The sequence below is a fragment of the Oncorhynchus clarkii genome, chromosome 32 (assembly GCF_045791955.1).
Source record: "Oncorhynchus clarkii lewisi isolate Uvic-CL-2024 chromosome 32, UVic_Ocla_1.0, whole genome shotgun sequence".
NCBI classification, from domain to species: domain Eukaryota; kingdom Metazoa; phylum Chordata; class Actinopteri; order Salmoniformes; family Salmonidae; genus Oncorhynchus; species Oncorhynchus clarkii.
This window is the reverse complement of record NC_092178.1, coordinates 38451493-38478083: the sequence shown is the minus strand read 5'-3', so window position 1 is coordinate 38478083 and position 26591 is coordinate 38451493. Positions and strand designations below refer to the sequence as shown.

Sequence of the window (26591 nt, the reverse complement as noted above, 5' to 3'; positions counted from 1 at the left end):
ATCACGGCCGAATGTGATACAACCTGGATTCAAACCACCACTGAGATGCAGTGCCTTAGACCGCTGCGGCACTCGGGAATCAAGAATATAATGTTTTTTGGATCCCAAATGGCACTCTATTCCCTATATAGTGCATTACTTTTGACCAGCGCACTTTGTAAGGAATCGGGTGCCATTTGGGAAGTAAAATAGCCTAAAGGTCTGTTAATTAACTGACCACTATAAAGTGGTTGAGGTGGAAAGCTATTATACAACTTACTTCCCTCAGATTGGGTCGTTTGATTCTGTGAAAATCGTGTTATTTCTTAATTGATATATATCCTTCTGCGAATAAGTCTGGAAAAAGAAATCGTCAATATAATAGGTCCTAATATTTCTTAGAAATTCCCCTCCTCGTCCTGTACCACAGAGGGCGTGCATCCCGCATCTGACAAACAAAATGGGGAGAAGGGGGGAGCGGCGAGGCGCTATGTCCTCCCATTGGTTCTCATTCATTATGAGGCGTGTTTAACGATAGTAGGCGTTCCACAAAACTAGAAACCAAGCAAATTGTTGTTCATTCATTACGGACTGTGCTTGACTGAAACAGGCTCGTCTTATTTTGCCGAGTGCTTCGTATTTTTGCTTTCTGTTTAGAGGCTGTTGCGTGCATAAGTACATTTGTTGAGTAAATAACCTACTCGAACGCATAGATATTTCCTACATTTGTTTTGACTGCAAGATTCGCCGGTTTTCCTCTGAACGCAACCTCTCCACTCAAATAATGGATTTGGTCTGGAGCCTGTGCTTCGTTGGGAGTCTCGGCGCTTGGTTTGCTTCTGCAGAAAGGCACAGCATATATTGGAATAACACAAACAGCAAGTAAGTTAAACTATTTGTGATCGCTTCCGTGTTTTTTTTGTTTTTTGTCATTCTATTTCATTACTGTTCATTTGTAAAGATTTGCAATTCAGATTCGCAAGTGCAACAAAGTAATGCAATGTATCAGAAGCTGTGATTGTGACTTGCATGATTTGCTGACTAGGATTGTCGGCAAACTAGTCACTGCTCAATAATGCTACAGTACCCCTATCTGTGCATATCAATGACTATGCAATAGCCTATACCTTTTAATTACCACATGAATGTGATTGTTAGGGTATTTTAAATAGATTATGTTGTTGTAGCCTACTACTTTAATTGGTTTACATTCTGAGTCTACTGAATATGCAGCTGGCCACTTGTCATGATAATGCAAGGCAGTTACAGTATCTTCTTGTTCACTGGCTTCACTACTGCCTGAGGGGAAACTTTTTTTAAAATCTGTAATTCCTTGTATAACCTGGTCAATTTATGTGTCACAATCTCTGTCTACCCTTTCGGTGAATTGGTAGTTACACATAGTTATACCATAAATCTGATTTATTGATAGACTACCATCTAAATTACCCCACTTTCAAGGACATATGGTATGAATTGGGAGTTGCATTATTATTAGCACCACTGTTAGCAACTGAGTTTAAGCTTGTGTAATATCTATTTAATAATAATAAAATGTCCTATTTTAAAAGACCCAACCACACTAACAGTAAATGTAATTCCACATTCCATTTGTATCAACAGATATCAGTTTTTTTTAAATGGGTTTGCCTATCTTTACCCAAGGCTTTGAAACAGTCACCCAGAGACGTGACCGTGGTAGTAAATATCAGTTGCAAACCCATCCCCACTGATGGCGTTGATATCTCCATCTTACATTTTCATTATGCGTGTCTGTCTGTCCACTAAATCACTGGATATATATGATGGGCTGACGGGACAGGACAGGGAGACATATGAGGGTTCATATTTCAGATGGAAATATGAGGAATAATGGTCAATGACAGAGACAGAGGGTGTAACGTGCGATGGATAGCTTGGGAATTGGAGCCCAAATTTTGGGGGTTTGGAGCCCACTTTGAATAAGTGGAGATCAATTAGAGTTATGGTGGTTGGGTTGGGGTGAAAAGTTGGGAGGGTGAGACTGAAACACACACACTCACTCATACACTAAACAAACAAGACAAACGGCCATTCAATCACAGCAAGGCATACACTCTCACTTGAATGCAAACACATTTTTAAAAACCTTTATTTACCATGTCCTGTCTTGTAGACACACATACATACATATATATTCAAATTCACACAGTACTAAACTCAGTTCAGTTTATCTTGCTGTGATCCCTAGAGATGTCCAATAAAGCCTTGCCACTGCAGTCATTGTTCTCAGAAACACATCCATGTCATAATCTTAGAGAATTAAGTTACGAGTCCCAGATGTGAGCATGCTACGTCAATGCAGTGACAACAATGATCATAATTTCTGAAAATAAATGCATAATCCCCACGCTTGCTATTTTTACTGGATATCTGCACTAAATCTCTCCCTCTGGCTGCACTTAATCCCACACTCACAGAAATAAAGGAGAGTTCGGGAGAGATGTTTTTTTTTTCTTCATTTATTCTCCTTTTCTTGGTTTTCTCTAAATCTGTTTTTCCCCCTCAAACCCAATGCTTGATAAACCTACTGTTGTTGATTTGTTCATGGCTCTCTCTGTCCTTTTTGGGTCGACGCCCTCCCCCTCTCTGTGTGGCAGATCAATCAATGGTCTTGATTAGAAAGCTATAGCTAATCTACTTGACAACAGACTAATCATTTTGGTCAGTTAGGTGGTAACGATTTACCCTGTCTGCTTCCCTACGGAATAAACAGTGTGTGTGTGTGTCAGTTACAGATGCCCTACTATGCATTGGTGTGTACTATGTTTGTGCCTTGGGGCATGTTGACGCTGCCTGTGAGCGAGCTGCCGCTGTGTTTCAGTCCAACAGAGATCTGTTTCTGGCTGGGTTGTTATGTGTGTACGCCTGGGGCTCTGAAGTGGGACCAATTTTGTTGGATGCGACAAAATTATTTTGCTGTGCGAGTTTTATTTTAGGAGCACCGTGTGACTATAAAAACAAAATCTACCAGATATCAATTGTTGTAATGATAAGGCTTCCCTGTACCGTTGCTTCCGAGTGCCCTAGAGAAACAAGCGAGTGCAGATTTGTTAGGGTCATGGTTGTACCATAACTACAACGAAAAGGCTTTGCTTTCAGACCAACCAAGTCAAAAGATCTGACCCATATTACCAGCGCAACATTTTTATCTTCCTATACCGGAACGTTGTGGGTAGTTCTAAAACAGATTGTGCGTCGTTAAACATTAGTTTACAATTTTTCAGCCATGTTACCTCATTGGCTGGCTAGCTAACAACCTGGTAACTTTACCACTATATCTAAACATTTGGGGCCACAGAAAGAAAGGAAAAGTGATAGCTTCTTCAGAAAATCAATGAGCATGGTGATGCATGAATGACAGTCATCACAAACCTGACTTTTTTTTTTTAAAGAGACCGTGTACACTTATAAATGTAATGCATCTAAATAAGAAATGTGTGCTTTTACACAATATAGGGTCCTAATGTTTCACAACTTTCGTATCAACATTTTAGCTTTTATAATAAACTAATGTATTTAGTGTTACATATTCGTTTCTAGGGTGCAACGTAGGCTCAATATAGGCTGTATTTCAATCAATGAATAATTGTTTTGGGGTTCTCCTAACATTCTTTAACATTCTCTAATTTAGAGCCGTGTGCCTACATGTGTCAATCTGCAAGCTTGCATCATAGGTTAAGAAGGGCTTTATCATTCACACTGGTTCCCAGAAGTTGATCTATCAGTATGCTTTGCTCGCTGTGTGTCCGTACGTACGTGTCTGTGTGAAAGGTGTGTCCAATGGGGGAAGCAGTGTGTTAAAGCACCAGCTCCTAAATCACTGACTTGCTCGCTCACACACACATGAACCCAGACGTTCACCCTCACACACTGCTGGGCAACGGGCACACTGCGATTTGATGTTAACATTCATAACCCAAAAGTAAAGTAATACTGTAGCCTACTCATTCAGCTTGCTCTTTCTCTCTCTTTTACCCATTATTTTTTTCCTGACAGAGCATGAGTAAACCTCCCTCCTCCTCCCCGTACCTGTTTCTTCCTCTCTCCACCGCCCCCCTCGCTCATTTTGGCTCTGTTCCTTGTTTCAAGCTGGTTGTGGCAGAAAGTACAACATGTTCAATGTTAACTACTCCTTATTTACTTAGAAAAAAAATCAATTTTATTTGCCTCTTTTCCATCTTAATGGCTTTTTTCCTTATCACATAATTCCAACCATCCCTTTTTCTCGCTGCACATTTTATATTTTGGGGGGTTTAATCTTCTTCGCTAATGTATAGCATTTTTTTTTTACCTCAATAAGCTTTGCGATATTTTCACTCAACAGGCTTATCGCTCTATAGTGTATTTCATCAAAATAAGTGACCTTTACGGTGCATTTGCCTCGAATTAGTGATTTTTATGGTCAGTTTCACCCATATAACTGATTTTTGCAAGTTTTATCCAGCCAATTTGGAGGTTTTTGTAGTGCTTCCTATACAAATTGAGGGTATTCTCTTCACGGAGTGCCACAGAAGAGAATAGTAACTGGTGTGACTGATTGGGGGTCAGAGTGCACACGGTGATGAAGTGCCATTGCCTCGATCAGTCTGTCAGTCATTCTGTCACTGAGGTGGCCTTTGAATGCTGTCTGCCACTCAGGCCTCCCCTCTTCACACGGGTTTGGAACTGCCTCGGAGTGATTCATTCTTCCTCATGTCTCTGGTTCTCTCTCTGCTCCCTCTCCACCTTTTATCTCATCTTTACATGCTGCCCCCAGTCCATTATTTCCTCACCTCCTAGTCTCCCTCTCTAAAGGGAGGAAGGAGAAAAGAATGGTAAGAGGTGTGGATTTTTAAAAAAAAGAGTTTTTGGCACCCTTAGCCATTCGTCACTAGGCACTTTGCCATCTTTTTCTCTTTCTCCCGGCTTTACCTTTCCCTCAAGCAAACCCCTACCCACTTCTCCTTCCAGCCGCCATGGGTTATTCAATGAACTCAAGCAATTTCGACCCCTCTTTCAGTTGTTGGCTCACTGTATGCTTTTCTCTTCTTGTTTTTTTCACGAGGCAGTGGAAGTGGTCGAACCAGTCTGAGAACTCTGCTCTGCCACTGAAAGGAGTAAAATTGAGAATGACAAAGGTGTGTGTGTGTAGAGAGGGTTGGATAGCCACGTCTTCTGGTATAAGTAGGTGGTGTGTGAGAAGGGATTTCTACATTGCTTAGACAATCTAAATTGTATCTACCTCATCTCCTATTTTCTGCAAAAAGTGGCAGTTTTTCCTCTTCTCGCTAATCTCATATTATTCCCTTTTTCACCCCCTTTCTAGTCATTTCTGTGAATGACTCTTCCACGCCCCACTCATTCTCTGTTTCTCTACCTCCCCCAAATCCCATAAACTGCTCCCTAATCTCTGTATAGTGAATTGGAATCAGAGAAATAGCCTCAATTAGATTTTTTATTTTTTTTATTTTATTTATTAGGATCCCCATTATCTGTTGCAAAAGCAGCAGTTACTCTTCCTGGGGTCCACACAAAACATGACATAATACAGAACATTAATAGACAAACCACCCAAGGGCAGAACGACATACTTTAAAAAAAACTTTTGTATTTTTTTTTTTTTTTTTACAAAAGGCACACGTAGCCTGCATATCAATACACACAAACTATAAACCGTTGAAGTCAGAAGTTGACATACACTTAGGTTGCAGTCATTAAAACTCGTTTTTCAACCACTCCACAAATGTCTTGTTAACAATCTATGGTTTTGGCATGTCGGTTAGGACCTCTACTTTGTGCATGACACAAGTAATTCTTCCAGCATTTGTTAAGACAGATTATTTCACTTATAATTCACTGTATCACAATTCCAATGGGTCAGAAGTTTACATACACTAAGTTGACTGTGCCTTTAAACTGCTTGGAAAATTCCAGAAAATGATGTCATGGCTTTAGAAGCTTCTGATAGGCTAATTGACATCATTTGAGTCAATTGGAGGTGTGCCTGCGGATGTATTTCAAGGCCTACCTTCAAACTCAGTGCCGCTTTGCTTGGCCTCTACAAGTCTGGTTCATCCTTGGGAGTAATTTCCAAACGCCTGAAGGTACCACGTTCTTCTGAACAAACAATAGTACACAAGTATAAACACCATGGGACCACATAGGCATCATACCACTCAGGAAGGAGACACGTTTTGTCTCCTAGAGATGACCGTACTTTGGTGCGAAATGTGCAAAACAATCCCAGAACAACAGCAAAGGACCTTGTGAAGATGCTGGATGAAACCGGTACAAAAGTATCTATATCCACAGTAAAACAAGTCTATATCGACATAATCTGAAAGGCTGCTCAGCAAGGAAGAAGCCACTCCTCCAAAACCGCCATAAAAAAGCCAGACTACCGTTTGCAACTGCACATGGGGACAAAGATCATACTTTTTGGAGAAATGTCCTCTGGTCTGACAAAACAAAAATAGAACTGTTTGGCCATAATGACCACCGTTATGTTTGGAGGAAAAAGGGGGAGGCTTGCAAGCCGAAGAACACCCATCCCAACCGTGAAGCACGGGGGTGGCAGCATCATGTTGTGGGGGTGCTTTGCTGCAGGAGAGACTGGTGCACTTCACAAAATAGATGGCATCTTGAGGAAGGAAAATTATGTGGATATATTGAAGCAATATCCCATACTTCCAAAGTTGTGGCAAATTGGCTTAAGGACATCAAATTCAAAGTATTGGAGTGGCCATCACAAAGCCCTGACTTCAATCCTATAGAACATTTGTGGGCAGAACTGAAAAAGCATGCCTGAGCAAGGAGGCCTAGAAACCTGACTCGGTTACACCAGCTCTGTCAGGTGGAATGGGCCAAAATTCACCCATATTATGGGAAGCTTGTGGATGGCTACCTGAAACGTTTGAACCAAGTTTAACAATTTTAAAGGCAATTCTACCAAATACTAATTGAGTGTATGTAATCTTCTGACCCACTGGGAATGTGATGAAAGAAATAAAAGCTGAAATAAATCATTCTCTCCGCTATTGTTCTGACATTTCACATTCTTAAAATAAAGTAGTGATCCTAAGACAGGCAATTTTTACTAGGATTAAATGTCAGGAATTGTGAAACTGTTTTAAATGTATTTGGCTAAGTTGTATGTAAACCTCCGACTTCAACTGTAGGTCAATGATCATTGGCGTGTGAGAAGGGATGACTGGGTGTGTTTTAGGGTTGGGCGGTATCCAGATGTTGATACCATCATAATGTTTCTGTACAATACAGGGGTATATGGTATTATTGAGTGGGGCGCTATTTAAAAAATAATAATGTTGTTATAAAAAATAAACTCAACGCAATTTAGGCAACAAAGGCTCTTGATCCAGGAGGGGATGTAATGTCTCTGCTGGAACCAAGTAGCTTGATCTTGACATCTATCCACTTAGCTAGTAAGTTAGCAAACCAAATGCATAGCTGGAGTGGAGCCCTGAGCTGAATATAATTTATTTGATACATCTTAGATTACTTATAGTTAGTTATAAGCAGTGGCTTACCACAGCCCCCACAAAGACATACACGATATGACCAAAAGTATGTGGACACCTGCTCGTCGAACATCCCATTCCAAAATCATGGGCATTAATGTGTAGGTTGTCCTCCACTCTTCTGGGAAGGCTTTCCACTAGACATTCCTGCGGGAACTTTATTCCATTCAGCCACGAGCATTAGTGGGGTCCATTACTGATGTTGGGCGATTAGGCCTGGCTCACAATCAGTGTTCCAATTCATGCCAAAGGTGTTTGATGGGGTTGAGGTCAGGGCTCTGTGCAGGCCAGTCAAGTTCTTCCTCACCAATCTTGACCAACCATTTCTGTATGGACCTCGCTTTGTGCCCCCGTGCATAGTCATGCTGAAACAGGAAAGGACCTTCACCAAACGGTTGCCACAAAGTTGGAAGCACAGGATCGTCTACAATGTCATTGTATGCTGTAGCGTTAAGATTTCCCTTCACTGAAACTAAGGGGCCATGTTTGAACCATGAAAAAAAAAAAATCCCCGGACCATTATGCCTCCTCCACCAAACCTTACAGTTGGCACTATGCTTTCGGGCAGGTAGCGTTCTCCTGGCACCTGCCAAACCCTGTCCAACTGCCAGATGGTGCATGGTGATCTTAGGCTAGTGTGCGGCCACAAACTCATTTTATGAAGCTCCCGACAAACAGTTCTTGTGTTGGTGTTGCTTCTGGAGGCAGTTTGGAACTCTGTAGTGAGTAATGCAACCGAGGACAGCTGATGAGAGCTTCTGTGAGCTTGTGCTCCTAGACGTTTCCACTTCCCAATAACAGCACTTACAGTTGACTGTGGCAGCTCTAACAGGGCAGAAATTTGACGAATAGACTTGTTGGCAACGTGGCATCCTATGACGGTGCCACGTTGAAAGTCAGTGAGCTCCTCACCTCAGTAAGGCCATTCTACTGCCAATGTTTAGCTATGGAGATTGCATGGGTGTGTTCTCGATCTTTATACACCTGTCAGCAACGGGTGAGGCTGAAATAACCAAATCCACTAATTTGATGGGGTTTCCATATACACACACACACACACACACAGGACCAGTCAAATGTTTGGACACCTACTCATTACAGGGTTTTTCTTTATTTTTACTATTTTCTACAATGTAGAATAATAGTGAAGACATCAACTATGAAATGGCGCATATGTAATCATGTAGTAACCAAAAACTGTTAAACAAATCAAAATAGATTTGAGATTCTTCAAAGTAGCCACCCTTTGCCTTGATGACAGCTTTGCATACTCTTTAGCATTAGTTCAACCAGCTTCATGAGGTAGTCACCTTGAATACATTTCAATTAACGGGTGTACCTTAAGTTCATTTGTGGAATTTCTTTCCTCAATGCATTTGAGCTAATCAGTTGTGTTGTGACAAGGTAGGGGTAGTATACAGAAGATAGCCCAATTTGGTAAAAGACCAAGTCCATATTATGGCAAGAATAGCTCAAATAAGCAAAGAGAAATGACAGTCCATCATTACTTTAAGACATAAAGGTCAGTCAATACTGAAAATTTCAAGAACTTGTTTCAAGTGCAGTCGCAAAAACCCTGAGCGCTATTATGAAACTGGCTCTCATGAGAACTGCCACAGGAAAGGAAACTCAGAGTTACCTCTGCCGCAGAGGATAAGTTCATTAGAGTTAACTGCACCTCAGATTGCAGCCCAAATAAATGCTTCATAGAGTTCAAGTAACAGACACATCTCAACATCAACTGTTCAGAGGAGACCGTGTGAATCAGGCCTTCATGGTTGAATTGCTGCAAAGAAACCAATACTAAAGGACACCAATTAGAAGAAGAGACTTGCTTGGGCCAATGGACATTAGACTGGAGGAAATCTGTCCTTTTGGTCTGATGAGTCCAAATTTGAGATTTTTGGTTCCAACTGCTTTGTCTTTGTGAGGAGCAGAGTAGGTGAACGGATGATCTCTGCATGTGTGGTTCCCTCCGTGAAGTATGGAGGAGGTGTGGGGGTGCTTTGCTGGTGACACTGTCAGTGATTTATTTAGAATTCAAGGCACACTTAACCAGCATGGGTACCACAGCATTCTGCAGCAATACACCATCCCATCTGGTTTGGGCTTAGTCCCACTATCATTTGTTTTTCAACAGAACAATGACCCAACACAGGGCTATTTGACCAAGAAGGAGAGAGTGATGGAGTGCTGCATCAGATGACCTGGCCTCCACAATCACCCGACCTCAACCCAATTGAGACGGTTTGGGATGAGTTGGACCGCAGAGTGAAGGAAAATCAGCCAACAAGTGCTCAGCATATGTGGGAACACTTTCAAGACTGTTGGTAAAGCATTCCAGCTGATGCTGGTTGAGAGAACGCCAAGAGTATGCAAAGCTGTCATCAAGGCAAAGGGTGGATACTTTGAAGAATCTAAAATATATTTAGATTTGTTTAACACTTTTTTGGTTACTATATGATTCCATATGTGTTATTTCATAGTGTTGATGTCTTCACTATTATTCTACAATGTAAAGAACCCTTGAATGAGTCGGTGTGTCCAAACTTTTGACTGGTACTGTATACACACAAAAAATTGCTGTTTTGAAAATCATACCATTAGTATTTTGAAATACTACTGTATAAACAGTATCACCCAAGCAACAGTAGTTGACAATCATCGGTTAAGCAGACTAACTACCTTGACGACCATAATGACAAAGCCAATTTCCTGTATGTCTGGGTGGGAGAAGGAAGGCTGCTAAGTTTTGAGTAAAGTAAGATAGTGATTCAGGCCAAAGGTTTTCAGAGGCAGTGTTACAAGAGCGTGTATGTGCGTGTTTCCCTACGAATGTGAGCTTCCTGGCCTAGTCTTTTCCCGGGAAACGGCATATCCTGCCGACACAATAAACAATACCGTTCTCACACACTGGCACACGCAATCACCAAACCCTGTACTTATTTCTTAAGGGGGTTGATGAAATGATCCTAAGAACATTTTTATCAAAATTAACACAACCCGTTTCCTGCCAGTGAGAGTAATTGGATGAATAGTGATTGGTTGTTTGATTGTGTGTGTGTTCCACTGTCTCTCCTCAAGATTTTCCTTCTGATCATTTTCACCTCAATCAACCCCATGGGTGTTTTTCTGCCCCTGTCTCTGCCTCTTCCTTATCTACACTCCAGACTTCCTCTTCCTCCACCTCCTCCTCAATGTTTTACAACCTCTCAACCCCAAATACTGTGTATGAAAGACTTTCCTGGTAAACAGGCGTAGGAATAGGATAAACATGGAATTGTGTGTGTCCAGACTTGTCCAACTACATAGTCTTTGTCTTTGCACGTATCAATGCATTTGTAATGAAGTGTGTGTGTGTGTGTATGGGGTCGATTATTGTCTCTGAAAATGAGCCATTATGTGTGTTCTGTAAATAAGGGTCGTTTTGATGTGTTTGTCCTGTTGTTGAAATGGCTGGACTCTGGTGGTAACTTGTTCCCTCAGCGATTGCATGCGTATTGTCGTTAATCTACAGCAGTGGTACTCATTGCGCGGCCCGCAGGCCAAAGCCCTTTTAATTTGCGGCTTGCAGTGATTTTTCATATTTTCCATTCATTGTACATAACAATGATGATACAATTTCAATTCAATGTGTCTAACGCAGGCCCGAAACACTTGATTATTTATATATATATATATATATATATATCACACACACACACTTGAAGTCGGAAGTTTACATACACTTAGGTTGGAGTCATTAAAACTCGTTTTTCAACCACTCCACAAATTTCCTGTTAACAAACTATAGTTTTGGCAAGTCGGTTAGGACATCTATTTTGTGCATGACACAAGTATTTTTTTCCAACAATTGTTTACAGACAGATTATTTAACTTATAATTCACTGTATCACAATTCCAGTGGGTCAGAAAGTTTACATACACTAAGTTGACTGTGTCTTTAAACAGCTTGGACAATTCCAGAAAATGATGTCATGGCTTTAGAAGCTTCTGATAGGCTAATTAACATGATTTGAGTCAATTGGAGGTGTACCTGTGGATGTATTTCAAGGCCTACCTTCAAACTCAGTGCCGCTTTGCTTGACATCATGGGAAAATCAGAAGACTTACAGAATGTGATGCAGCAAGTCGTGTGTGTGTGTCTGTGTGGTGAACATTTTTTATGAGCGGCAGGTAGCCCAGTGGTTAGAGCGTTGGACTAGTAACCGAAAGGTTGATAGATTGAATCCCAGAACAGACAAGGTAAAAATCTGTCGTTCTGCCAAGAACAAACAAGAATTTGTTCTTAACTGACTTGCCTAGTTAAATAAAAATAATTATTATTGCGAGGGCGCTGAATCACCGGAAATTCCGCGAGTTGCTGGAGGAATACCAGACAGAATACGGCGACTTGATATTTCACAATGGCTGTCTCGTGACAGAGTTTTGGAAAGATTTCTCTCTCCTCCCTCAAATCTGTGAAGGAGGATATTAAAGCTGGCTTTTTAAAATGACATCACCTGCCACCTGAACATCTCCAGCTCCAAGGGAGTTTGAGTCAAGATTCAAGGATATCAGTTCATTGCAATGTGAACTAAGATTAGGTGTTACCCATTTCTGGAGCCTTGTGTCAGACACGGAGTATCCACTTCTGAAGCAATGTGTGCAAAGAGGTGACCATTGTATATTGGCACTTAATCATGTGAAGCAACATTTTCAACAATGAACATTGTGAAACAACAGAGAAACAGACTGACCAATGCACACCTGGATTGCCTCACAAGGATAGCAACAACACTATACATTTAGAATGAATTCAGTCAAGGACCAGAGGGGACATTTTCACTCATCCAACTACTGAGGTAACCCTTAATATGGGTCTTTATTCATGAGATGTAGCCTATTTGATGTGTGTATGTATATATTTGTGATGTGCTGTACATCAAATCAATTGCATGTGCTCTCTTGCTCTGAATTTGTTCAATTGATAATTGATAATATTGGAAGAAAAAGTACAACAAATGTAAAGATCTGTGCGGCCCTCTGAATGATTGTCTCAACCCAAAGTGGCCCTCTTACAAAAAATAGTGAGTAACACTGATCCACGGTATGGGTCTCCCACACACACAGCTCCAGTTACTGGTGCCCCCTGAAGGTCAAGATGTGTAATGATTACCTCTTTGCATTGAATAGATTACCTCTTTGCATTGAATAGATTATCTCAGCCAAACCTCCTTGTACAGTTTCAAAGCCACGGGCAGGCAAACAATGGTGAATGCTCACAGACTATTATACTCTGAGGATTGGGGAAATAATGATGAAAAAACAAGGTTTATCTTATGGAAATCAATTCTGCAACAAAAAAAATGCGTCTTGAGTAATGTAATTTCAGTGATGACATTTTTGGTCAGGCTCTCACACAAGTACAAATTACTCTGGGACCGTGTTAGACCGTTAGAAAGAGCACACCTATTCATATCCGTGTGGTTGTCCAAAATAAGGCAATTATGTTGCTGGTGGATTCTGGGGTTACTTTGTGGGAGGGAAGGCGTTGAAGTCTTTGGCCAAGGGCGCTGTCAGAATGAACAATGGACAAAGGTAAAGTAACAGATATAGAAAGGAGAGAGATTGATGACAGAAGTCAACACAACCCAAGTATGAACCTGCCTCTGAATATTATGTTAAGTGGGAAAGGCTAATAGTTGGCCCATTCTTGTTTCTATTAACTGCGTTAGCCAATACAAACAGTGGGTCACAAACTCACATATTTGGCATTCCAACAAGGCCGGATCCGATTGGTTCGTCAAGTGCTAGGGGAGAGGTCGGAATTAAATGGGGATCTTTTGGGCTTATTGAGTGATGCAAGATGGACTGGGAGAGGGTGGGGAGACCTGACAGAGATGGATAGATGAAACGAAAGAGAAATTTAGCTGTGTAGAAAAATGTGAACCAGCCCCACAAGCACAGCCAGACTTATATTTCAGAGTGGCTCTCTTCTCTCATGCTCCTCAATTTAAAAAAATAATTTAAAAAACTTCTCTTAACTGTTTTTCTTTTTCCAGGGGATAAATTCAGAAAGAAATGCCAGCCCTGTAACCCATGTCTTTCATCTCTCTTCTTTAACACCCCTCACTTTCCCATTTTCCCTCCATGGTCCTATGGACACACACACATACACAGGACACACACACACACAGGACACACACTGTGTTCAGTCCTTTTTGAAGTCCCAAAGTCCAGAGTAATACCCCCTCTCTGTTTGGGAACAATGGACCCAGGGCCCCACCCTGCCCCACTCTCCCCCACTACCGTCCTCCCTCTCTGGGCCTCAGTGTCGGCTCTAAGCCCTTGTATTAGGCAGAGTCTGGTGCCGCTGAATGGACCCAAACTCAGCCGCTGCTCCACCTGATAATCCGTGCTCGGACGAGCCGATTAGACGCCCCCGCGGCATTCCGATCCACTCAGCCGTAACTCCGACCAGTCACCTCTTAGGCTGTATTAGTGTGGCATTATGACCCGATGTGGAAAAAAAGATTCTGAGGTTAGTGTAATTGCTCTAGGTTTGAGTGATGGGTGATGGCTCTAGACTATGGCACTGATGGTAATTGCTGTGGAGTTTCACAGTGGTCAGGTGTTGCGAGCTTGACAGCTGGTGTAACCTCATGTGCTTTTAGATAGACAACTGAACCTCAAAGCAGGTGATTCTCCACACAACATCCATCTCATGGCTTTTAAATGCACGGGAGCAGCACATTACTTGCTGACCGTGTGTGTGCTTGTATGTGTGTGTCCAAGGACCCTCTGGTGCCGACTTTGCGATTGTCCGACCTTTGATCCCGAGTGAGCCCTCCTCCCCTCAGATGTCCAACATTCCACAGGGCGATAGAGTGCAGACATGAGAGAAGGAGATGATGGGAGGGGGTAGAGGTGAAGAAAAAAGCAAAACGCTGGCCAGAGAGATTAAAGTAGATAGATCAGGCTCCTGCCCCTGAAGAGGCTCTAATAAATCAAGAATTCACTCGAGACGAGGAGAGGTTGAAACAGTCTGGAGTCTATTTTGCACTAGACACAATACACACACACAGACACAAAACCACTTGACGTTCGCTGGCTGTCTATCGTCGTCATTCATTATCCCCCTTATCTCACACACACACACAGATTCCTTAGTAAACCTAGTACACACGCACGCATGCGCGCACACGCGCGCGCACACACACACAATCGTAGTTGCATATCTGTCATCGTTCCATAAATCCTCCATAAGCAGAGAATGCAGTCACCCCTCCCGTCTGTAAATGTTGCTGTCATTAAAACTGAGCATCCGAGGAACAACAGAGGGCATAAATGAGCTCTAACCATAGTGCGAAGCAATTCCGGTGCCATTTTCAATATGGAGTCTGAAATCAAGAGAGAGAAGCTGTTTAGAGTCTGCCAGAGTGATGGTGACAACGTTTGACATTGTTAAAAACTTTTCAATCAGGCATTCTTTGAAGTGCCTTTAATCAGTCGTGCTGCAAAAGCCCCCGGGTTAAATAAACTATTTACAATTAATAAAGGGGCCCCTCTTGGGTGTGTATTCAGCCCCCTGTTCATTTGGGTTAGTAAGATATTCCATCAGAGGAGGGTGCGAATAGTACCACTGTATGAAACGGTGGCATTGATGAAGCAACTGCAATACTCACACACACACAAAGTTTACCACAGAGGAAAAGCCATTCGCAGCGAGAGGCCCCTGACCCTCTCATTCACATGGCTCCCTCACTCCCAGCCTGAGGGTGACTTTATTACCCTTTTTGTTGTGTTTTAATTGCACTGCCCTTCGACCCCGACAAACAACTTTTAAATCAGGGGGAGAGCGAGTGTGCGTGCGTGCTCGGTCGTGTGGTTACTGTTTGAGGAGGATACTAGGTCAAACGCAGCATACGAACATGTTTGCTCAATAGTATTATCGATTTAGCTGGGATTGTGAGTGTCAGGCAAAATGACCACTCTACAGTGGAACTTGTAAACAGTGTGTGGCAGCTAGGCAAACTGTAGATAAGCACTAAGCTGTCCTAGCACACAGTCAGTGGAATAATAATTACTGGCCCCTGTGTTTGCTTAATATGCCACTATTATGCAGCTAGATGGATGTTGACTCGCTTAATTAGTATACAGAGAGAAACGGTTGCTCTTTTTACTGGCCCCAACACTACTCTTGCCACTGTGCTGTTAATCTGGTCATCTGCATTGAGGGAAAGCAATGAAGCGGGGAGGCAGAGGGGGTTGTGCTGGAGGGGTGGGGGAAGGGTAGTGGGCACTAGGAGTTTGGAGCCACAGCGTCTGTCCTTTTAACCAGGGGCTCCACCGGTAACAAACAGCACCAGCTAATGAGCGACAAGGGCCTCTCTCTGCTTGTGCATTTTGATCGTTACTCACACATATGGACCTTGTCACCCCCCCCCCCCCCCCCCCCCCGGAACACATCCCAAATGTCACTTCTTGTGTTCACTGCTTTCATGGGGTGAAGCTGGAATTCTCAACAACAAATGGCTCCAATGTGGAGTTTTCATTGGCAGATGTGCAAATACCCAACCCAGGACTATGGAGCAGCCCATCTCTCACAGAGCTGTGTGGTGCAAAGGCGTCAGCATGCTTCAGTTCGACTTTGACTAGCCAAACTGAACGTGTATGATCCCATGCTCCCTGAAAAGATATTCACTTGAAAAAATGAAGAGGAAAGCGGCAATATTACCCTAGGACATTAGAGGCGGATAAGCTGGTAATGGGCCATCTACAGCCAAACAAGGAAGAAACGACACACCTAAACAAGGAATACACACGCAGGTGAATAAAATTGTGTATATAGAGAGACACTTGACTGGCGAGAAATGCATTTTTCGAATTGCCCGGGATCTACTAGATTTGATGTGCCTAGTAACACACATAATAGGCGAGATAAGGAGACAGAAGATGCCCGCTACAGGTTCACAATGGTGGATGTAAGGGCATATGGCCGAAAGAGCTAGGGTGAAGTGTTTCAGGAGTTCTTTTGGGTCCAAACTGCTGCAGAAGACCCTCGATTTACCACCGCCAGCTGTCCTGCCAGGTACCACAACGTCCTCGTGTTTTCATGGGAGATGCGCCTTTCCCCCTACATGACGACCTCATGCACCCTTATGTTGATAATAGAATGTTGGAATCCATTTCACTTTTTCTGTTTCTAATTTCCCTTGTTACTGCACCTCTATATGAAAGTGTCATTTTATCAAGGCTTTTGGAATATGGTTCCTGGAAATGTTGTTTTTGTTTACCAAATACATATATCTGACATTTATCTTGTTAGACTCCCGTGAGAGGTATCTCAATAAACCTGGGTGTACCTGGAACTAGCACCACTCTTGTTGTCGGAGAGTCAGAAATTGCATTCGGCATCATGGCTGCAAGAAGGAGGATTCTCGATGGACGCGCACACACTGTTCTTTGTGTGCACTGTGAACCAGTAGAGTTCTAATCTTTTTAATAAAATGAAACCTGATTCTGGGACACCTGACGGGTGTGGCATATCAAGGAGCTGATTAAACAGCATGCCTATTACAGAGGTGCACCTTGTGCTGGGGGACAATAAAAGACCACTCTAAAATATGCAGTTTTGTCACACAACACCACAGATGTCTCAAGTTTTGAGGGAGCATGCAATTGGCATGCTGACTCCAGGATTGTCCCAGAGCTGTTGCCAGAGTATTGAATGTTAATTTCTCTACCATAAGTCGCCTTCAATGTCGTTTTTAGAACATTTGGCAGTATCTCCAACCGGCCTCACAACCGCAGACCACATGGTGTCGTGTGGGCGACCGGTTTGCTGATGTCAACGTTGTGAACAGCGTGCCCCATGGTGGGGTTATGGTATGGGCAGGCATAAGCTACGGACAACAAACACAATTGCAATTTGAATTCACAGAGATACGGTGATGAGACATTGTCGTGCCATTCATTCGCCGCCATCACCTCATGTTTCAGCATGATAATGCATGTCCCCATGTCGCAATGATCTGTACACAATTCCAGGAAGCTGGATATATCCCATTTCTCCCATGGCCTACATACTCACCAGACGTGTCACCCATGTTTGGGATGCTCTGGGTCGAAGTGTTACATGTTACAGTTCCCGCTAATATCCAGCAACTTCGCACAGCCATTGAAGAGCAGTGGGACAACATTCCACAAGGCAAATGTTAGTCACACCAGATACTGACTGGTTTTCTGATCCACGCCCCTACCTTTTTTAAAGGTACAGTATCTGTAGCCAACCAACGAATATCTGTATTTCCAGTCGTAAAATCCATAGATTAGGGCCTAATAAATTAATTTAAATTGACTGATTTCCTTATATGAACTGTAACTCTGCTGTATTGACATGAAGAAATACAATCAGAGCTTTTTCAGCTAACAAATAAACCTTTCTTCTTGCTTCTGAAATTAAGCCACAATACAAAATTGTCTGCTGAGAACAGACGCTTAAACAAGTGCCTATGGAGTAAAATAAGTGTTGGGGTGTAGTTGCACATCTTTCTGAATATAAATCTTTCTGAAAAATAGTGCAACAGTGTCTGCTATGAACAGACATGTAAACCAAAAAAAGTGTTGATAGAATAAAATGAACGTGTCTAGTGTCTGACTCCTGAGATGTCTGAACAACAACAGAACAAGTTGTTAATTTCATTGCGGTCCCAGTCGTTTGGTCCATGTCATTTTCTTGAAGTCATGCACAAACTCATGCAGCTGGTGGTCAAATTCCTCCCGGAGTTTTGGCGAGAGTTTGTCCATGAAATCAGCTATAGGTGCCAGGACCCTGTGGAGAGGATGGGATGAGGGGGGAAATAAGGAGTGTCTGGAGAGCAGAGGAGGAAAAAAGACCACAGAACAGAGGAAAGGGGATCAAAGTAAAGTCTGAAATTATTTTTTAAATTATTTTTTTTTTACTTCTGGGACAAGCTGCTGGCTCTATGCATGATGTTTTCCAGCTCTTGAGATAAAGGCATTGCAAATAATTGAAAACTTGTGTCAAGGACTGAGTCTGCAGCTCTTTTTCCTCCCTTTTACCAGACTTTGCTACCAAACTTTGACTTTGGTAACACCAATGTGGGTAGCTTATGTTTTTCTTTTTCTGACAAAATTGTTTGATCAAAAGTTATGACGATCTTTAGTTTAGTTGGTTGTCTTTCTTTCCATGCATGAGCATGCTGCTAGGCTAACTAGTGAATAGCCAGCCAAGAAGCTTGCGCTAGCTATTGTTAGCCAAACATGACTACTCTTCGTTGACTACAATAGAAAATACAACAACATACCCCATCCTTTGGTGAAGACAGCATGTTCCTTTCTGGCTTCCCATGCTTCGTGTGCTGAACAAACCAGCAGCAACATTTCTGGAGTAGCATTTCTACCGGGATCTCCACTGCGGCCCATGTTTGTTTTTTCTTTGCTTTGACAAACTTGTTGCAAACCCTACCCCACTTTTTCGCATGAATTGGCATTTACATGCTGGTCTTTATGTAATGCATAGGTAGAATCGTACTGGGGAAGGTACTTTTTACTTACTCGGTCAAATGATGCTCGACGTTGTCGTTCGCCGTGTTGAATCCACACGAGTTTCGGGCTGAATCGACAAGCAAAAACTTGCGCCAACCCGACGGTTGACCAATCACGGATGAAGGGGTGTCCATTTCAGCTTCCGGACTTCAGCTTGCCCTTGAGAAAAAAATGGTTGTGTGCCCAAACAGCCGACAAAATCCTAACCGAACTCCAAAACGAACAAAATGGCATAAACTGTACCAAACTGTTTCGGTTGGGAAGCAAGCCTTAATAGGGGATGGATATAACACACCACACACTAGCTGGCTTTGTGAGAGTCCACCAAATGCATAGTTGCACATGTATTCATTGCAAAAGCAATAAAACTCTATCTAAGACACACATTCAGGGCGCGTGTTGTGAAAACATTTAAGCTGGGTGAGTTTACTCCATTTCTCCGTTACTCTGGGCACCCTGGTGATGCAGACCGATTCAGGCAGGAGGAGTTGGTAATGGATAAGCACAGCTTAAGTAACTGAACACTGGGTGAGGGGGTGGTGGTTGTTTTGCTAGAGGCTAGAGCCAGCTACTGCCCTCTCCAGTTTGGTGTGTGTGTGTGGTGATGGATGGGGATGAACGCATATCTCTGTGAGAAAGAATGACGGGGAAGAAAGAAAGGTAGAGAAGGAGAGCAAAAAGGGGAGGAGGGTGGGAGTGTAGGTGATTATTATTTATTTTTTTACTGGGTGGAACTAGGGGCCTCTTTACACTACGCTACTTTGACGAAACAAATCAGGTCCAGGAGAGGTGCTTGTGTAGTTTAGAGAGACAGATATACAGTTGAAGTCGGAAGTTTACATACACTTAGGTTGGAGTCATTAAAACTCGTTTTTCAACCACTCCACAAATTTCCTGTTAACAAACTATAGTTTTGGCAAGTCGGTTAGGACATCTACTTTGCATGACACAAGTAATTTTTCCAGCGATTGTTTACAGACCGATTATTTCACGTATAATTCACTGTATCACAATTCCAGCAGGTCAGAAGTGTACATACACTAAGTTGACTGTGCCTTTTAAACAGCTTGGAAAATTCCAGAAAGTTATGTCATGGCTTTAGAAGCTTCTGATAGGCTAATTGGTGGTGTAGCTGTGGATGTATTTCAAGGCCTACCTTCAAACTCAGTGCCTCTTTGCTTGACATCGTGGGGAAATCAACCAAGACCCCAGAAAAAAATTCTGGTTCATCCTTGGGAGCAATTTCCAAACGCCTGAAGGTACCACGTTCATCTGTACAAACAATAATTCGCAAGTATAAATACCATGGGACCACGCAGCCTTCGTACCGTTCAGGAAGGAGACAGGTTCTGTGTCCTAGAGATGAACGCACTTTGGTGTGAAATGTGCAAATCAATCCCAGAACAACAGCAAAGGACTATGTGAAGATACTGGAGGAAACGGGTACAAAAGTATCTATATCCACAGTAAAACGAGTCCTATATCGACATATAACCTGAAAGACCGCTCAACAAGGAAGAAGCCATTGCACTGCCATAAAAAAGAAAGACTATGGTTTGCAACTGCACATGGGGACGAAGATCGTACTTGTTGGAGAAATGTCCTCTGGTCTGATGAAACAAAAATAGAACTGTTTGGCCATAATGACCATCGTTATGTTTGGAGGAAAAGGGGGGAGGCTTGCAAGCTAAAGAACACCATCCAAACCATGAAGCACGGGGGTGGCAACATCATGTTGTGGGGGTGCTTTGCTGCAGGAGGGACTGGTGCACTTCACAAAATAGATGGCATCATGAGGAAGGAAAATTATGTGGATATATTGAAGCAACATCTCAAGACACCAGTCAGGAAGTTAAAGCTTGGTTGCAAATGGGTCTTCCAAAAGGACAGTGACTCCAAGCATACTTCCAAAGTTGTGGCAAAATGGCTTAAGGACAACGAAGTCAAGGTATTGGAGTGGCCATCACAAAGCCCTGATCTCAATCCTATAGAAAATGTGTGGGCAGAACTGAAAAATTGTGTGCGAGCAAGAAGGCCTAAACCTGATTCAGTTACACCAGCTCTGTCAGGAGGAATGGGCCAAAGTTCACCCAACTTATTGTGTGAAGCTTGTGGATGGCTACCTGAAACGTTTGACCCAATTTGAAAAATGCTACCAAATACTAATTGAGTGTATGTAAACGTTTTACCCACTGGGAATGTGATGAAAGAAATAAAAGCTGAAATAAATCATTCTCTCTACTATTATTCTGAAATATCACATTCTTAAAATAAACTGGTGATCCTAAGGGAATTTTACTAGGATTAAATGTCAGGAATTTTGAAACACCTTAGCCAAATACATTTAAACTCGGTTTATGTAAACTTCCGACTTCAGCTGTAGATTGAAATCTCTCTTTAAGAGAAAGTAGTTTGGAAGACATCTACACCACATACCCCCATCTGAGTGGAACAGTGTAAGACAACCTCTCTCACACCACATGTCCCCTAAATAATTACCTTAATACCAGTAGACAACATTTTTGCTCTGTTAGCCACATAGAAAATGTATGGCTTTATAAAATATCCACACATTTGTGTATCATTGCATTAATCAAGCAAACTTATGTGCAATGTGGTTTAGATGAAGCTCCTGTATAGTTTGAATTGCTATCCTTATTTTGTTTGTCTACATACTATGGCATTTATGGTATGCTAAAAGCTGCACTCACACATGAAGCAGGATTCACATCCCAAGGCTAGTGTAAACCGAGAAGTTGCAAATCTGATGTTGAAGAGACATACTGTTGATCTCACTAGACATATTTGACAAATGTAAATCTGCCCAAGGACTGCTGTAAAAAGCTTAGAGGACTGGAGGGAGGAGAGGCAGGCAGATAGTCTGACTGTATCTGCTCCCTGTGTGTGTAGCTGTAATGAGAGGGGGAGTGAGGCTGGAGACAGAAACAGACAGGGACCAGACGTGTGTGTGTGTGTGTCTGTTTATCCTTAATGAAAGGGGTAAATGCTCAGGAGAGACCTGGCCTCCTCATACTCATGCCTCTCACTCTTTCGGGCGGCGGTGGTGCGTGTTTTGTGATTAGGCACCCCTTGTCTGTGCATGCCTGGTGTCTAGCTCTGTCTGCAGTTTAGTATCGATACTCATCTCCTGGCCCGGTGTCCTGAATGACTGCTAATGTTTCTCTGTAAACATCGCTGGGTGCCAGGGGGAGCCGGGATCAATGTGCACTCAGGCCTAGCTCCCAGCACAGACTGCACTGCTGTCTACAATCATCCATATTTCTATACATCCACCCAACTCACTTTCCCACTTATTGTGTTTTCTCCCTGCCTGCTGTTCATGCCTCTCCATCTCCTCCATGATTTCCCCTGTTGAATACGTGGCACACGCCACCGGCCGATACATACTTCAACATTTGATTGTTGTATTTGTTTTTGCCGCCCTGAAGCCATCGCCATACTTATTAATCCCTATGACACTTGTGACTCGCCTAACCCCCTCCTTCCCCCTTTTGATCTTCGTCCTCAGGTTCCTAAGGGACAGCTATGCGGTGGAGGTGCGTCTGAACGACTACCTGGACATCGTGTGCCCCCACTACCCGCTGGGCGAGGTGGCATCGCAGGATGCTGAGCGCTACGTGCTCTACATGGTGGAGCGGGAGGACTACGACGCTTGCAAGCCTCAGTCCTACGACCAGATGCGTTGGGAGTGTGGCCACCCCTTCGCCCCCCACGCTGCTGAGAAGTTCTCGGAGAAGTTCCAGCGCTTCACCCCTTTCACCCTGGGCAAGGAGTTCCGCCAGGGAGAGAGCTACTACTATATCTGTAAGTGTCTAGCTATTTTGTTTTTATCCATGTAAATATATTATTTCTTGAGAATTTGTAAGAGAACTTAACCCGAAAGTCAACGTTTGTTTGACGTTTTCAGACCTCAAAAGTAGTCGAGTCAACATGAGAGTGAGGTGAAATGTTCCTTTTTAAGTCAGGAAAAAATGTGAGGGAAAAGCACTGCCGATGACATAGATGTGTATGACCCTTGGTAAAGCACCCAGACAAACAAGTCGCCACCTTGAAGGCTTATGTTAACATTCAGTGAATGTTGGCATGCTACGTTGTGTTGTTGGCATGCTATGTTGTGCATCAGTGCTCACATGGTAGCTAGCAGATAGCTGGTGGCCCAATCGCCCAGAGAAGCGATGCTGTGACCCTGAGTGTGTTGTAATTAGATGAGCGATAGGACGGGACACCCTCCCCCTGTTCACAGATGGCTGCAGGTCGTGTGTGTGTGTGTGCGTGCGTGCGTCTGTCTGTCTGTGGAGGTAGATTAAGGTGACACAGGAGGATAAGTGCATTTGCTTTTCTGTAATTAACGCTCGTCTTTTTCCCTTCCCCTCTCCAGCCAAACCTCTGCACCACCACGGACAGGAGTGCCTCAGGCTCAGGGTAGACGTCGTAGCTACTGATGGTAAGTTTCACTGCCCTAGTGGTTGGGTGGTCAAAAGTAGTGCACTATATAGGGAATAGGGTGCCATTTGGAATGTAACCTTTGTCTGACAATGATGATGATTTTAGCTGCAGTATGGCAGAGGAATTGATTGTTATTTTTCTCATCCAGGTTCTCAAGAGGCCAGGGTTGCAACTGGAGGAGCTGCAGCTGTACCTGGAGCTGAGGGTGGAGCACACAACCCCTCCAACAGGCTGCCTGCAGGTATGTTAATGAACAAACCATTGGGCCAGTTGTATTCTCTATGGGCCAGTTGTACTTGATCCTAGGACTGAACGTTTAGGGCCGGTTTGAAAGACGTGATGGGGGGGAGGGGGGGACTATTTAATACATGTTTGAATAAGGCTGTAACGTAACAAAATGTGGAAAAAGTCGAGGGGTCTGAATACTTTCCAAATGCATTGTATATTCCAATGGAGATTCTTCATTGATGTTTTTTTAATCCAGGACTAGGATTAATCTGTGTCCGGGAAACCGGCCCTTGAAATTAAGATTAAGGATGAGTTTACATGGACTAATATATATATTCTATATTTTCACCATACAGATGACCCAGTGGTGATCCTGCCAGAGGTCCAGAAAAGTGTGCGGACAAATTCGTCGGTGTCAAAGGCGTCCTTCTCCATCCTGTCATTGTTTGTCCCAGTCTTATTATTGCTGCTGTTACAGTGAGACTACAAATCTCAGACTTGGAGGACATACAATGAAGTTGGGTCTGTGGGGAACCACAGGCACAAAAGACAGTTCTCAAAGCCCAAGTGCTGGTCACTGGGAGAGGGACAAATTTGAGTCTCGTAAGTACGGATGGACACATGCACTAAGTGTGCCGAGTGAGAATTTGGTTTGAGTTTTGTGGGAAGGCACTGAGCTTTCTCAAGATGTCAGTATTTCCTGGAGAGATGTTGTTCTCTTTAAGGTTAGTGTTTTGCTCTTCTCCTCCCCCCAAAAAAACATAATTCATTTTGGAAAAGTGCGGAAGAAAATTTTGAAGAGGAACATAAATGGACGAAGAACAATCACTGACGACAAAAGCTAAATGACTTTCTTATATGGACAACTATTTGGATTTGATATGAATTGCATTTAGTGTTACATCTTCTCTAAGCTTTTGAGCCAAAGAATACAGTGATCATCTCTTCAGTATTTAACTATTCTATTCCAACCGTGACTATTGTGTTCTGTTTGTGTTATTGTACTGTAATTGAGTGGCGCTAAATGTCCTAGTGATTCTTTCTCAATGTAGCATCGAAAAAAGCAGGGGATGTGTTGGCGAACTATCAATGTTCCTGTGCAGACTCGACCATGTGCTTTCACAGCACTAACCATACAGCACAACAGACAGACTGACTGACTGCATAGACTGACTGACATCACAATACAGACCCATCACATAGTAGACACTGCATGGAAAGGAAAGGTATTGTGTACATTCTGTGAAAGATTTACTGTATACAATACTGTATGTTTAACAAATGCTATGCTTACTGTTGGTAAGTCAGCTCTCTCTGAGGGGGGGGGGGGAAGAGTGTTAGAATGAGTGTTTCAGTGAGAGAGAGCTAGAGGTCAAACAAAATGTTAAAACTTGCCAAAAGCAAACACGGATACAGTACATTGTGTGAAGCAGTGTAAGGCAGGCCTTTTCTGTATGTCAGATCATGCACCCGTACCGTTTAAACTGACAAACAAAATAAACCAGACTGAACTATGCTCATCACAGTACTTGCCAGAGCAGTGTTTCACTATGCAACACTGTTCTCTACTTCTACTTACACTAAAAAGTCAAAAGTCAATGTTTATATTCAAAAACAGTTGAAATTTGGTTGGTAATACACTATATACTTTGTGTTTGTGGATTTGGCTATTTCAGCCACACCAGTTGCTGAGAGGTTTATAAAATCGAGCACACTGTCATGCAATCGAGCACACAGTCATGCTCTATAGACAAACATTGGCAGTAGAATGGCCTTACTGAAAAGCTCAGTGACTTTTAACGTGGCACCATCATAGAATGCGACCTTCCCAACAAGTCTGTTTTGTCAAATTTCTGCCCTGCTAGAGCTGCCCCGGTCATAAATGCTGTTATTGTGAAGTGGAAACATCTAGGAGCAACAACAGCTCAGCTGAACAGAACCGCTGTATCGTGCAAATATCATCTGTCCTCTGTTGCAACACTCACTACCGAGTTCCAAACTGCCCTAGAAGCAACGTCAGCACAATAACTGTTCGTCGGGAGCTTCATGAAATGGGTTTCCATGGCTGAGCAGCCGCACACAAGCCTAAGACCACCATGTACAAAGCCAAACATTGGCTAGAGTGGTGTAAAGCTCTCCACAATTGGATCAGTGGAAATGCTTTCTCTCTGATGAATCACGCATCACCATCTGGGTTTGGCGGATGCCAGGAGAATGCTACCTGCCCCAATGCATAGTGCCCTGACCTCAACCCCATCAAACACCGAACCAGGCCTAATCGCCCAACATCAGTGCCCGACCTCACTAATGCTCTTGTGGCTGAAAGGAAGCAAATCCAGGGCAGCAATGTTCACACGTCTAGTGGAAAGCCTAGCAGCAAAGGGGGGACCAACTCCATATTAATGCCCATGATTTTGGAATGAGATGTTTGACGAGCAGGTATCCACATACTTTTGGTCATGTAGTGTAATTTACAATTTGGTTGTATTATAATGTAATTTGCCAGTCAGGCTTATACTGCTATGGTAAGATTATAGGCCTACACACCCAGTCAGGCACACAGAACTCACTGAAACCACAAGACACCGTATCAATCACAGCTGCCAAGCCCAACTTCACAGGGTGGTTTGAACAACAGACAACATTATATGACTAACATTGAGTCAATCCTTTTTGTTACCTTATTTTGTATATGTGTATTATATGTATATATATATATATAGAAGATTATATAAAGAACCCATTTGATAATTATGATAAATGTGAAATTATCATGTGAAATAAAATATATTTTTGTGAAAACAA

At 42.8% G+C, this 26591-nt stretch overlaps 1 protein-coding gene across 1 annotated transcript; it reads left to right on the top strand.

Moving 5' to 3' along the window:
• The first annotated feature begins 558 nt into the window (after nt 1–558).
• On the top strand, nt 559–26591 carry LOC139392343 (ephrin-A1-like). Its single transcript, XM_071140261.1, has 5 exons — nt 559–861; nt 22621–22916; nt 23491–23556; nt 23707–23799; nt 24143–26591. Exons 1-5 carry the CDS (start codon nt 764–766, stop codon nt 24265–24267), a joined length of 678 nt encoding a protein of 225 aa, XP_070996362.1. The 5' UTR covers nt 559–763; the 3' UTR covers nt 24268–26591.